The sequence below is a fragment of the Perissodus microlepis genome, chromosome 13 (genome assembly GCF_051167445.1).
Source record: "Perissodus microlepis isolate ML-2025 ecotype Zambia chromosome 13, ASM5116744v1, whole genome shotgun sequence".
NCBI classification, from domain to species: domain Eukaryota; kingdom Metazoa; phylum Chordata; class Actinopteri; order Cichliformes; family Cichlidae; genus Perissodus; species Perissodus microlepis.
Window position 1 is genome coordinate 19,064,089 of NC_140473.1, and position 13,663 is coordinate 19,077,751.

Genomic DNA, 13,663 nt, shown 5'->3' on the forward strand with positions numbered 1-13,663 from the left:
TATGTGTGATGGTTACACCCGGTTGAATTTTCCATATCATTAAAAAAATCAAACTCACCACATATAGGGCCTAAGCAAGAGGAAAAGTGGAGCGAATGAGTGTTCTCAAGCTGCTGCACTATAGGGCTGTACCCGTACAGTGGAGCGCCACTGCCTGACAGGAACCGTCAGAGTTCCATATATGGTCAAAACCACGCCCCTTCAGCGTCATATTCTGACAGCGCCTCTCCCGTGGGTTTAGAGTTTTGGCTCCCGGGAAAGATTTCAGTCCTCGGGGAAAGAGGGCTTAGTTTTGCATGTTCCCATCCATCCTGCACGACGCGAAAGGGCCCCTTATCCACCTCTCCTGTGTACTAGGAACACCTCCACTGGTGATCAGCCTTTGCCTGTGTTTGTCTTGTGGAGAAGCAGCAGCACCTTTTCAGGAGTGGGTTTTTTATTCAACAAGAAGTCCTGAAGGTTTTGGATGCGGTGCTTCAGGGATGTGGGCACTTTGAGAGCAGCATCACCCACAAACACAAACAACTGCCATCGATTTTTCTGTGAATAGCACAAAAAAAAAGAAAAAGAAAAAAAAAAACAGAGGAACAATAGCAACACAAAAAAATCTTGTCTATTGAACAATTCACTTTTCCAGTCTGTGGATACCGCTCTAACTAAGTACAGCACTTTGAGAATTGTTCACATCGGACGGACTGAAGAGGGAGGCAAGACCTGTGGACCGGGTTTTCCCTCGCAAGTCTGAATCGGCTCTCGCTACTTATCCCGTGAAAAAAAAACCCTGAAGGATAACACGCTTGGACGTTTATTTGCCTAATTTCGCAGGAGGCTCTTTTTCACGCAAATTGTCCTAAATGTTTGGGATTCAGGAAACTATACCGCGGGGTGGGACGACGATGAAGGAGGAACCGCTGGGTGGACTGAACTCGGTCCGCTCCTGGATGCACACAGCTGGGGTGGTGGATGCAAACACAGCCGCCCAAAGGTACGCATGCCAAAAAGCATCTGATTTTTCTCACGCATTCCCTCCTCATCATATCGACCCCTCAATCCCCTGAATACTCTGTATCAATTACGGTCTCCCAATAAATGCCCCCCCTTCGGCTTTCCCTTCTTTCATTACATCAGATTACCCATTATTGTGACAAATCAAGAAATCTCCCCCGTACTCAAGCGTGCTTCTGCATCTCCAATGTTTCCATCAGCTTCTCCATCATCTAGTATCCCCGGTGTCCGGTGCTTAACCGAGATGGTCTCTTGTTTTCTCCCCGCAGCGGTGTCGGCTTGGCACGGGCACATTATGAAAAGCAGCCCCCTTCCAACCTCAGAAAATCCAATTTTTTCCATTTCGTCCTGGCGCTGTATGACAGACAGGGTCAGCCCGTGGAGATCGAAAGGACAGCTTTTGTGGACTTTGTGGAGAAAGAAAAAGTAAGCGGTGTATTTTAGAATACATGCACCTCTCTACATAATCAGCACATGTATCGAAATTATGTACTCAGAAATGGGCAATGGGTTACTAAGGGGAAGTCACGTGTAATATTGATTTTCTTTAAAAAGAAAAAAAGGGGGAAAAAAAATTCAATTCCTTGATGAAAGAGGGTCATTTTAGCATCTAAAGCCGTTTCTCTTCTTTAGCACCAAAACTCTGAATTTATTTTTAAACGCATAGACATGTGGTGGTGATGGGCAGTTGTTTTTCTGATTGCTGATTTTCACAAACTGTTGTTTTCTGCAGGAACCAACCAGTGAAAAAACTAACAATGGGATACATTACAAACTACAGTTATTGTACAGTAACGGTGAGTGAAACTGTCTTTAATATTTTTACAAACATGTGAAAATCGATCAGTGAGTTTGTCTGTGTGCGCAAAACCACACGTAATAATAATAATAATTATAATAATTATAATAATAATAATATTATAAAATTATAGTCACTATCTGAACTCTTAGATTTTAATGAAAAGTTCAACTTTTTTCTCTTTTTTTGAGGGTTTTATTATTATTTATTTTCATAAATTCATTACCCACAATTCCTCAAAAATGTAAAAGTGCTCCTCTTTTTCTCTCCCCAGGCGTCAGAACAGAACAGGATCTTTACATACGGTTAATCGATTCCATGACGAAGCAGGTAAGCTGCTGCTGTTACACTTGTTTCTGCGCACAGTGCAAACTTGCCTCGCATCCACGGTTCACAAGTGGGGGAGGAAAAAAACATTAAAAAAAGCCAAACCAAATCTTAACATGGCGTGCAAATCGTCACCCCCGAGATACATAGACACACTTCTCGGTTTTCTAAAAAGAAAAAAGAAAAAAAATCTGCTTGCAAAATGCAGTTGTGGCACAAAATAAAACTCAAATTACAGATGGAATCAGAAGAGACAGCTTCCATTTTGACTGTTTACGTTTGACCATATCATATTGCAAGACCCAAAAGTCAATTTCTCTTCGCCAGAGTTGAGTCTTTTTTTCTGTAGGTTCAGTTTGTCCAGCATTAAAATTTAAACACTACCTCTGCTCCATATGATCCGATTTGACTTTTCCTGCAAAGAGTCAGAGGTGACGGTCTAAACATTTTTTTTTTTAAATTGCTTTAAATGTTATATTTATAAAAATAGACATTTAAAAAAATCTGCTCAGGTGTAAACACGTGAATGGCTTTCATAGCGTAAAAATAAACCCCCAAAAATGTTTATGAGCATTTTTTTTTTTTAGATTACCGAACTTAATTATGATTAGGAGAAATAAAATTAGACGCCACGCTTTCGTCTCTCCATATCGTGTTTTATTATTAAACAGAGGATTTAGCTAGAGCCTCCTGAATAGAGCCGTGAAGCCTGGACCACTGGTCACAGACAACATTCCTGTGCGAATGATCCGAGTCAATGACGCAGAACAAGCAATTTATGGATTTCTGTTTCTACAGCTGCAAATAGCCACATAAATCAAACCAATATAGATAATCGCCTGGTTCCCCCGAAAAAAACGAAGAGAGGGGAGGAAAAAAAAAACACAGCAGGTCAAGTAGGACAGCTTTTAGAAGCGAGAGAGAGTGATGCGACCTGGTTCAGATATGTCACTTTTTCAAAGTCATTCTTTCCTGTTGGCATAAAGAGAGTCAGGGGCAAAAAATATAAATTTCATTCTAGGCAAACAGAACGTAAAAATTAAATGCAACCTATCAGGTTTATTTATTATTTATATATATGTAGATTTTTTGGCATTATGTGCAATATTTTCTTTATAATTTGTTGCTTTGCTTTGCATTTACACTCGGTGCCGGTTCAGCGTACGAGGGAGTAAAGTGTCTATCCTTAGAAATGGTAGAAGGAGGGAGGGATCGAGGGAGGGAGAGAAGAGCGGCAGAACTGATAGCTCCACGCCATCTGTTTCAGCCAATGCTCAAAAATTACTCAACCGTACCGCCAGACACCGCTTTTTATCCACAGAAAGATCATTGTTAGCGGCTCAAAATAAACAACAGATTGCCCATTAACACTTTCCCCCAAATATCCCCAGATTATAAGCATATTGATGACACTTCTATTGGATCTCTCCTTATGAAAATCCCTCTGTCTCCCCCCCCCCTCTCTCTTCCTCTGTCTGTCTGCCACATATTATCCAGATTAATAAAAAATACAGTTTATGATTATTATTAAATATATGCATTGCTACTTTTATTTTTATATAAATTTTTACTATTGCTGCCACAAAAATGTAGAAGCAGTTGATATTTGTGCATTTTTAATAGTTAAATTTAGACAGTCATTTATGTTTATATAAATCAGTATAATTTACAGCACAGGGGAATGCTGGGATTATTTGAATCATATTTCCTATTCAGTATTTGGTCTCATCTGTTATATTGTGTTGCTCTAACATCACCTGTGTTCATGCCCTGATTTATTTTGTTAAACAGTAGCCTAATTATTTGCCAGTTCAAGAGTTTTCTTGATGTGTGTGTTGAAAACGACGGCTGTGTTTTCACTTTATTTCCATCTCATTTTGTTTCAAAGGCCATAGTTTATGAGGGTCAAGACAAGAATCCAGAAATGTGCAGAGTTCTTCTTACTCATGAAATTATGTGCAGGTAAGCGTTATTTTCCTGCTCTGTCCATTTTGCAGATTCAAGCAAAAAGTAATTCCCTCCCCTTCAATAAGTTTTGACACTCATGATGTGATGCAGCGAGCCAAAACTGTCCTGTGGTCCTTCAGCAGCCACAGAGCGAGAGAGAGCTGCTGTCATTTCTAACTTTGATATGATGTGATTCAACTTTGATATGAATATGACAGTGAAAATGAACTGTCTTTTCCAGTGAAGGGGAACTGAATGTGTAATAAACACTCAGTGACAAAGTACATAAGTTGTGGTTTTGTTTTTTTTAATCTTTTAGTTTGTTTTTATATTTTAAGAATTATATATCAGCATGCCAGGGACAATGTGTCTTCTGTTATGCATTAATGCTGCATGCTATGCATCTTTTTTTTTTGTACTCAATTCTCGGTTGATCCCACCTGTCAACAATGATCAGCAAGCCTTTTAGTGTCATTTAACCACATAAATCTCCACTCATATTGCGCTGCTATTCAGCGGTGTCATTGATACTAAAAGGAAAAACGCCTTTTGTTGTTATTGTTGAGCTCAGCATGAGCTTTGTGAACATTGAATTCGGATACTGTCGGTTAACCGCTCCTTTGTTGCACCGGTGCATTGTTCAAGTTACTGGTTGAGAGCAAGTGCAGCATGAGAGCTGAGAATGATTTGTCTTTTTCCATGCATAAACTCATCACTCACGCTCAATTTATACAAGCATCCATCACTTATTTGTGACACATTGAATATGGTCGTGCTCGAGAGGTAATATATTTTTTTTTCCAAAGGGAAGTGCATTTTGCTGCTGAATAAAACAACTACTACAACTGCTGCCTATTATCACATAAGAAAATATACATAATGAGAATATTCTTTTGATATATTATCTAATTAAAGCAATTTTTTTTAGCCGTGTAATAAACTAGTTTTTGAATTATATATTTTTTCTCAGTACTTTGCAGCCATAAAACACTTTTTTATTATTGCTTCTAGAAAGTCATGTAAATCAGGGATATTTAAATAGCGTGTGCTTGACTGACAGTAGCTTTGCACAAAATCTTTGTTTTCCCTTTCTGCACCATATGGCATAAATCAATCTTATTCACATATGTTTATATGTTTTCATTTCAAATGGAAGCTGGGATGATGTATTTGTTTATTTTTGCTGTTTTTTTTATTCCAGTCCCAATCAAAGAAGTGAAAGGCAGCTAGCTATAGGCTTAGGGAGGAGATGGTTGAAACATGTGGTGGAAGATAGATTAGTGCTTTTGAGGCCATAATTGATAAATGCCCCGCAGAAATATTGGTTGAGGGTGGCACCTTGCATCTCCCTCAGAAATAGCAGCTTGGCAATTAGAGGTAAACAAAAGCTGAAGCTGTGAAAAGTGACTCCCCTGCCTCCTGGCCCAATCCCCACTCCCCTCCCCTCCAACACTAAGCCAAACAACACAACATGTTGTTTTCACCATTTTTATCAGCCATCAGCATCAATGGAAAGGATAGATTGAGTGAAAGAAATCTCATGGTAATTTTTACCCCCCATATCAAAAGCACTCAGATACGCGTAATACATGCATGATTTTTTTTTTTGTGCATTATTTATTTATTTGTATTTATTGTGCAAAGTATCGCTTGCCCTGTAACACACTTTTCTATGTTTTTGTAGCCGATGCTGTGACAAGAAAAGCTGTGGAAACAGGAACGAGACTCCCTCAGACCCAGTGATCATTGACAGGTAGGCCGTGTGCAGCTTTTTCCTTTTCTGTGTTTGCGAACAGGGAATGAGTAAGTGAATGAGTGAGCATCAGACTGACTAAATGCATGAGTGACTGAGTGGATGAGCAGGCACACGGATGAGCTAGTGAACAAATTAGTCCCCTCCCGCTGTACCAGACGGCCCAGTTGGGCTGACTTGCATCTTACAGCCCACAGTGTGGGAACTGTGGGTGACTCTGTGTGAGTGGCTGAGGGGTGTCTTTCCCAAGTACCTGTGCACTGAGGGGCGGTCACCACCTGGATAGGGTTTGTTCAGTCACAGGTGGTTCAATCACTAGAGGATCATGCTGGGAATACACCTAATTAGCTTAGGCAACTTTGCATTTATTTGGCTGGCTTCCTTTCTTTGTTTATGACAGTGATGCTTACACTGTCAATAGTTGTTTTTCATTGACTGTTTCCTTCGTTCAAGTTAGCTGTGAGCTAGGTGCCATTAAAGCTTTGTTTTAGGAGGGATAAACATTTTATGTCTGCTGTTTTGTTCTGCACCTTCAGGCTAGTTATCTGCCACTTTTATATTACCTTCATCACTTTATAAAGTGGGAGAATAAATGGCCTTCTTCCAGGCGTTGACATTTTCCCTCACACTGTGAAACTATAGGTCTTGGTCAATGTGAATATGTTTAGGTTGGTGGTACGAGGGTGTGCGCGCTTATGTGCTTATGTGTGTTTGGTGGCTATAGAGGTGAGGTAGGGGGTGTAGTTTGAGCGTCGATCTCAATGTAACTCTCACCACGTAGTAGGGAGAGACAGCAATGCTAATGTTTGACTAGCTGGAATCACTGTTTGCTTAGTGGAGAATGCCTGGTATCTGACAGAGGGGACAACTCTCTTATTAGTAATCAAATAGGGCTGAGCAGTTGTTGCTGCCACTCCACTCCAGCGGCTTCTCATGCATCAGGAAGTAGGAGCTGGCTGCCCTGGGAGCCTGGATGGATTACCAGAGCTACTGCTGTCTGAAGTCAAGCTCACAAAGACACACATGTAGATAAACGCAGATGCACACTCAGACAAGGACACAAACGCAGACAGACAGACACCCACACACACGCATGCACATCCTCAAACACACACGCGTGCTGCTTGTATGTCGTTCATGCTGTTGCTGTGGCTGAATGTATCTCAATGCAAGTACAAGAAAACTATTGAGGGTTTTTTTAGGGCATCGTAAGAGTATAGCTTTTTCCTTTTTTTTTTCTCGCCGGATTGCAAGGATTTCTTAATTCATTAGTCAGGTGCATTTGTTCCTTACAATAGTGACAGCGATAGTGCAAACATTAACATATAACTTGAGACGTCTACGTCTCCTGATTTCCGCCGCTTTCATGTTTGCTTTGTGCTGCTCTGCTGCCTTTTACTGTTTAGAGTTTCGCACGCCATTGTTCTTCAATCTGCGGGACAAAACATGTAACTTAAGTACAATAAGCAAAATGAATGCATGGAGAATTAAAGTCAAGAAGAGGGGTGGGAAAAAAAGAACAGGGAAAAAAGAAGCGGATGGATATTGTAAGCTCAACTGGCTCAGGGAGGGCTCGGATTTTCATTGTGACGAGTCTGAATAGGAGTAGAGTATCCCTTTCCTTGCACAATGAGCAGCTCTGTTGAAACACAAAAGCATATGTTCCTCATTAGACCCTCCCATTGTCTCCATGTCGTAACTATGAGCCCGTCAGCTCACCCTAACAGACCCACACAGGTTCCCAGTGACTGAAGGAGGCTCGCAGAGAGGGGTGCTTGTGAAAGGTTGCAGGGCAAGAGTTACGGACACGGCCAGAGCACACTGTAGGCTTGCTATGTAAGCTTATTTACTGCAATTACTTGACTTTTCCCGCTGTGCATATGGGTAAGCTTTTCTGTTAAAGCTTCCATGTTTTACAGCCATTTCTGTTACATCTGTCATTTTCTCATGCACATCATTACAGGCACCTGTGCTGCGGTCGCTGCTGGCAGAAACTGATTATTTCCAATTGAGTAGAACATAGTTGAGTGACATAAACCTAGAGGAGAGGTTTGATTGTTGAATCAGGCACGTCTCATCTGTCTACAATTACAGTATGAAAACCAGCTAGCACTGCCACATTTCCCAGAGAAACAGTAGCATGGCCGAACCTTAAGAAACAGATTTGGAGTGAATCATTGATGGCGTTCATTCTCTGTAACATTTTCCCAGATGGTAAGAGGGGAAAGCGCACACAGCTAGCTGGCATCTAGCAAGACATTAACTGGCATTCCCATGGATCTGGCATATCCAACGGAGTTTGGGAAACTTATCATTCCAAATGTGTCCTATTTTCCTGCGGTCAAGCCAGACATCTGTTTACCCTATTTTCTCTCAGAGTTTTGATACAGATTTTCACTCAGATTTTTGAAGAGGAAGGATTCTCTTTAAAAAAAAAAAAAAAAGTTGGTTAGATATAGGCCCAACAGCTGTCACAAAGTTTCAGCACTGCTTGGTCTTTAAATATTTCAGCACTTACATTTGATGCCCTTGCATAATTCATATAAATTTTTGGATGAAGAAAGGCCCTATTTTTGCTGCATTTGGGTGGGTTTATATGTGCTACTAAAGTTTCAGTGTCTTTTGCAAAAGTCAGTTCGTATTTTGCTCTACAAAAAAGTCGATTCACTGTTAAGAGCATGAGCACTCTTTTTCCTTTCTTCAGACATCAAACCAGAAACTAAAAAAAAAAAAAAAGTAAGTCAGTCCGTGCTTGTTAAATAAAGGAAACAGCCACTAATTGTAGCATTGTTGCTATGATCACATAGCTGTACACTTTGCTATGTCTCATTTATAAATCCAGCAGTGCTACAGTTGTCACATTTATAAGTTAATGGTCCTTTAAAGTAAGTGGGAGTGTAGGCTGATTTAACTGGTAATTTAAGTCTTTAGAAATATAGTGATGAGGCACCCAATATCTGATTAGATGGTTTTCCCATTTACAGTACACATATAGCCAAACATAACTCAATTTACGGTGACTCCTCTGGTTGGGTATCTGCCTTCACTCTCTTGCATATTGACTTTGTCCTCTCTTGTGTGAAAGATTAGATACATTGTTCCGGCTTACAAATGGATTTTGTAATAAGACAGCACATGTTGTTGAAAGAGGAGAGAAAATGACTCATTCTGACTGTCAGGGTTCAAAGGTCACATTTTACACAGGGATCTCGAGCAATTTATGCAAGTAGCATTGAAACAGACACGCGGCAAATGTGTTAAGAGCGTGTATGAATTTGGATTTTTTTAAGGTGTGTGAGTTTACGCTGCCATTCACCAACAGATTCTGGACCATATCTAAACATGTCAGCTTCATTTATTCCAGCGGCTACGGCCCTCCCTTTCACTTCCTGTCACAAAGGTCAAAGAGCACTGACCTTTGGAGTGCAGCCCAGCCACTGAATAATTCATGACATTGACTTGTTTTTTCCCCTTATTTTTCCCCTTGTCTCTTTCTTTCTCTCTCTTTTTTTTTGGTCAGCACACATGGTTGTGCTGTGGGAGGCTTTTATTCATTTAGCTCATTTATAAAGGCCTCACCGCACCTGTTCGTGTGTTAATGCAATTAAATTTTTGCCTAATGTAGATTTTGCTTAGCTTTCTGTTATGTCCCTCATTAGTGAGCCTGTATTTTCTAAATGACTTTGCGTTATCGTTCATTTGTGGAACACCTACGAGGTCATTTCCCAGAGTGCACTTGACTTGTTGTCAAGTTGTTTACCAGAAACAAAAGACCGCAGCCTTAGAACGTCTCGCATGTGGTTCCCTCGGCCTTCTAAGAAACAAATCGGAAAATTTGTGCGCTCCCATCTGGTTTGTGCAAAACCGTGATTACCTCCAAAAGCTGAACAAATGCCAGTATTTATAAGGTCAGCCCTTTATGTGGAAATGTGATGTAAATGAGAATCAGCGAAAGGGGACATTAAACAAAATTAAATTCATTGTCTCCTTTAATGTCATTTACATTTTTGGCTAAGCCCTGGACTGTCAAAGAGGATTTCTAAAACCATTTTAATTGCACATCAGCATTGGAAAAGAGGGTGTGTTTTCACTGAGCGGCTGACTTGATAACCTGCAAAGAGAAGTCTGTTTATGAAGTGCCTAAATGACATGTTTTCACTGCATCTGCAGAGGGGCAATTAAGATGGCACTCGGTAGGTAGTGTTAATCTAACACCATCCCAACATCCATAATGAAAATGATGCAGTGGATAGGGTCACTGTTGTTTTGATTTAGAGTTGATTGCTGCAGGTGTTACTTTTATTTCTCTTTTTAACATTATACCACTGAGCTGTGGGATCTTTAGATTTTACAGTGAGTCATTTAAAGTTGTTAACATGTATAGGAAATGCTCTGTTATTATATTTACACACGCATGCAAACACCTGCAAATGTCTTATTATTTGCGGCTTAATAAAATATCCATCTTGCTGTTGGATTTATGGCTGTGTTTGGTGTAATTCGTGTGACAGATGTGAGTTTTTCACGCCCATTGAGAAATGGGAGAATAAACTGGCCACCCCTGCCTAAGTCGACGTGATGTTTGAGTGAAGCCTGTCTCCTCCCGAGCCAGAGTAGGAAGAGCAGGAAGTGTTGAGAGTGAAAGCTGTACTTGGCAGCCCTCCTTTGGCTTGCACTTGCCGAGAAATGAAACCCAGACCCTCTCTGCAGCCCCAGAGCCAGAACCTCCTTCCCAGTGCTCCAACATCCAGGATTGGGTAATACTGTTCACTAAGCAAAACATTACCTCAAATTATTCTCGCCCTGTTTTCTATTCCCTCCTCCCTCATGTCGGTTTTATCGCAGTTTGTAAATGTCAAGACACGTACAAAGACGCACAGTATAAATGATATTTTCCAAATTATGCTCACATGTTTGGGTTCACATGAGTGGCGGCTGAATGTAACGTGGTGCCTGACGTTCCCGAGGGAGACCCACCTCACTAGGGTAGGATTCCCCAGTGGCATCAGCTAATGGCAAGACTTGACAACAGCAGAGAAGCCGGGGGTGTTGTGTTTTACTAGCGCTGAGCAGGGGTGATGACTTTAACATGTGTGCAGAGAAAGACGGAGATGTTTGTGTGGCGTGTGTGCATGTGTTTTGTGTGTGTACCTGCATCTCTGAGTGTGTGCACACACTCGCGTGTGTGTGTGTGTGTGCTGTGCTAAAGAGAGAGGTGTGCAGTACGAAAGTGGCGCGGGCCAACAGAGCGACGGATTCGGCTCCAGCTTGACGGCAGTGAAAGACGAAACATGGTTCCACATGTGTTGAGAAAGAGCAGTCCATCTGTCCATTGAGACAACCCCTCCCCCCCTCCAACCCCACCCCCCTTCTCTTTCCCTCTTTCCTTCTCTTCCTCTCTCCTTCTCTAGCTGCCCGAACCACCCACCCCCTCCACTTTTTACTCCCCTGGTTCACTGCTGACAGAAACAAGGCTAGAGCTGGGGTGATGGGATGAATGCTGGGCCAAGAGCAACACTGGACCTTGTATACACACAGTTACACACACACACACACACGCACACACACACAAGCCGAAGAGGAGTAAGAAAAGGTTATCAAAGATTTTATATTTATTTATTCACTTGTTTTTTTTTTTTGGTGTATGTCTTTATATGTTGTTAAAGTTTGCCATCTTTATTCGCCGACTTGTTTTTCCATAGTTTTCATGTCCAGCTGCGGAGCGATCATTTATTTTGATATTATGAGCGAAAACACTCTATCGAGATTTATTCACTGTTCCCCGACACACTGCTGCAATAAGCCACCGTGGTGAAAATCCTACATTATTGAAATTAAATCTGAGGTAAATAAAACATGCCACTCTTTCTCAAATATTTAGCAGCTCTCCTTTATAATTAAACTTTGTAGCTGTTGTGATGATGTTGTTTGGTTCCTTAAAGCATTAATGACGCAAGATCTTTGTCGAACAGCTCCCGATTCTGTGAATCACATTTAGGTCACTCAGACCTATGTGTGTGTGTTTTTTTTCTTTTTCCTTTTTTGTGCTATTTTTTCAGTTGAAAAAGAGTCTCCTTTCTTTCTCTTGGCATGTTCTTACTCCCATTCAATCCTTATTAGGTTTCCCCTAATTGTCAAACAAACTGTTGGGTCAACCTCAGTCGTATCTGGCCGTAAAACAGCACATTAGGCCCTGGTGAGGGATATATGTGGTATTTCATCGGAGACGGAGTAATGCTGGGGTTTTATGGTTAAGTACCAGTTCACGCCCACGCCATTTGTTTCGCATTAGAGTGGAGGTTTTGTAAATCAGATCAATATGTTCGCTGAGATGTGATTCCATGTTGGGATCTCCCGAGTCGTTCTTTCCTCAAGTATTTTTCTTAGGGGACTGGTTGTCGATGCACACTCCTCTGCTCCCCCTCCCTGCCCATCCTTCCTTTTTTCCCTACCTCTGTCAGTCCCTCCCTCCACCACCACCGCCGCAATCTTTTTCCATTTTCTGAATGTAGCAATTTGTAGTGTGACACAGGCTAGATTAGGATGGGAAGCAGTCTGAAGATTTCATCGGACATGGTCCTGCTCCCGCTGGTGTGAGGTCACAGGACAAAGATGGGGGAATTCAGGGATAGGGTCATCAGTTACCTCGGGGAAACGAGCTGGTCTGCTGGCTGCTCTGTTGGCCCCAGGGGTGCCTGGGATGTATCGGAGGAGAAGCCCCAGAGAAAGAACCCTGAACCAGTGTCATTTATTAAAAGTGACAAGTTATTTCTAACTATAGCTCTGTTTTTATTGTTTTACAATGCTGTCATTTGGAACAGTGCCTCTCTGTTCAGGAATCACAAACAAGTGATGAATGAACCAGGTGACCAGCTTTTTTAACATACACACATGCTCGATGCTCCTCTGCAACACACGCGCGCTGTTAAATGATATTTTGTGTCTCATTTCTGTGGTAAATTAAACAAATGTGCAGGTTTAAAAAAGATCGACCCCGTGATAAGTGTACAAAAAACATTTCACCATGCACCAGATTTTTCTGCAGGACATTTGTTCAGTAAATTAATAACAGCTTACAGTATGAATCTCAGCTTGACCTCTGCATAATCAGTACCAGGAGTTCTGCAGAATATGACCACACTGTGGTGTGTGTGTGTGTGTGTGTGCACAGAGAGTAGATATTCAGCTTTTACTGTTTCAGTTGTTTTTCTATTCTGGGTTTTATTTATAAAAATCAGAAAGTTCACAGTAATAATGGCATATTTTTTTAGTGTTTGACCAAAGCTCTTCATTGAGGGTCATTGAGGTACTCTGCTCCCCATCTTTTTTTTTACTGCCTGCCCCAACTGCGTTAATGATATATGACAGAAATTTCCTTGTGCTGGTTCAGTGGCAAGAAAGGTCCTGGCTAGTCTATATCAATCCATCTGACTTATGTTCCCATGTCTTGAATTACCGCTTGATGGAAACCTGCTGTGGGCTTCTCTTGCCAATTGAAATCAGATCTCCTCCACAGCCTGGTGTGATATTGATCCATATTCAACACCCAGGCTGCAGATCGATCAGTATTGATTTACAATAAAAAACACTCCTCTGCTTGTTCAGCACTGCGATCGATACTTTAAAGTAAAGGGGGGGAAAAAAATTTAAAAAGAAGAAAAACAGGGCTGTTCTTTCTACCATGCAGCGACCAGCTGGAATATATTAAAAAATATATATGAAGAGATGTTTCATTTCATTAGAGGAGTGCGAGTTTAAGTGACCAAACCTTGACCACACCAGCAACCAGCAACCACGTCTGCAGTGAACAATGATCCTCTCCTGCTCATGTG

The 13,663-nt window shown here is 41.3% G+C and overlaps 1 protein-coding gene across 6 annotated transcripts in view; it reads left to right on the forward strand.

Annotated features, from left to right (window-relative positions):
- Positions 1-308: 308 nt before the first annotated feature.
- The window catches only part of LOC146375051 (transcription factor COE3), a 67,293-nt gene continuing 53,938 nt past the window's right edge, over positions 309-13,663 (forward strand). Inside the window, exons 1-6 of one of the 6 annotated variants that reach the window (XM_084949075.1) lie at positions 309-985; positions 1,275-1,431; positions 1,739-1,802; positions 2,079-2,134; positions 4,020-4,093; positions 5,763-5,831. In XM_084949075.1, the coding sequence (XP_084805201.1) occupies positions 855-985; positions 1,275-1,431; positions 1,739-1,802; positions 2,079-2,134; positions 4,020-4,093; positions 5,763-5,831 (551 nt within the window). In that variant the 5' untranslated portion in view covers positions 309-854. The remainder of the gene's footprint in view (positions 986-1,274; positions 1,432-1,738; positions 1,803-2,078; positions 2,135-4,019; positions 4,094-5,762; positions 5,832-13,663) is intronic. The other 5 variants (XM_084949077.1, XM_084949076.1, XM_084949078.1 and 2 more) reach the window with 5 other exon arrangements.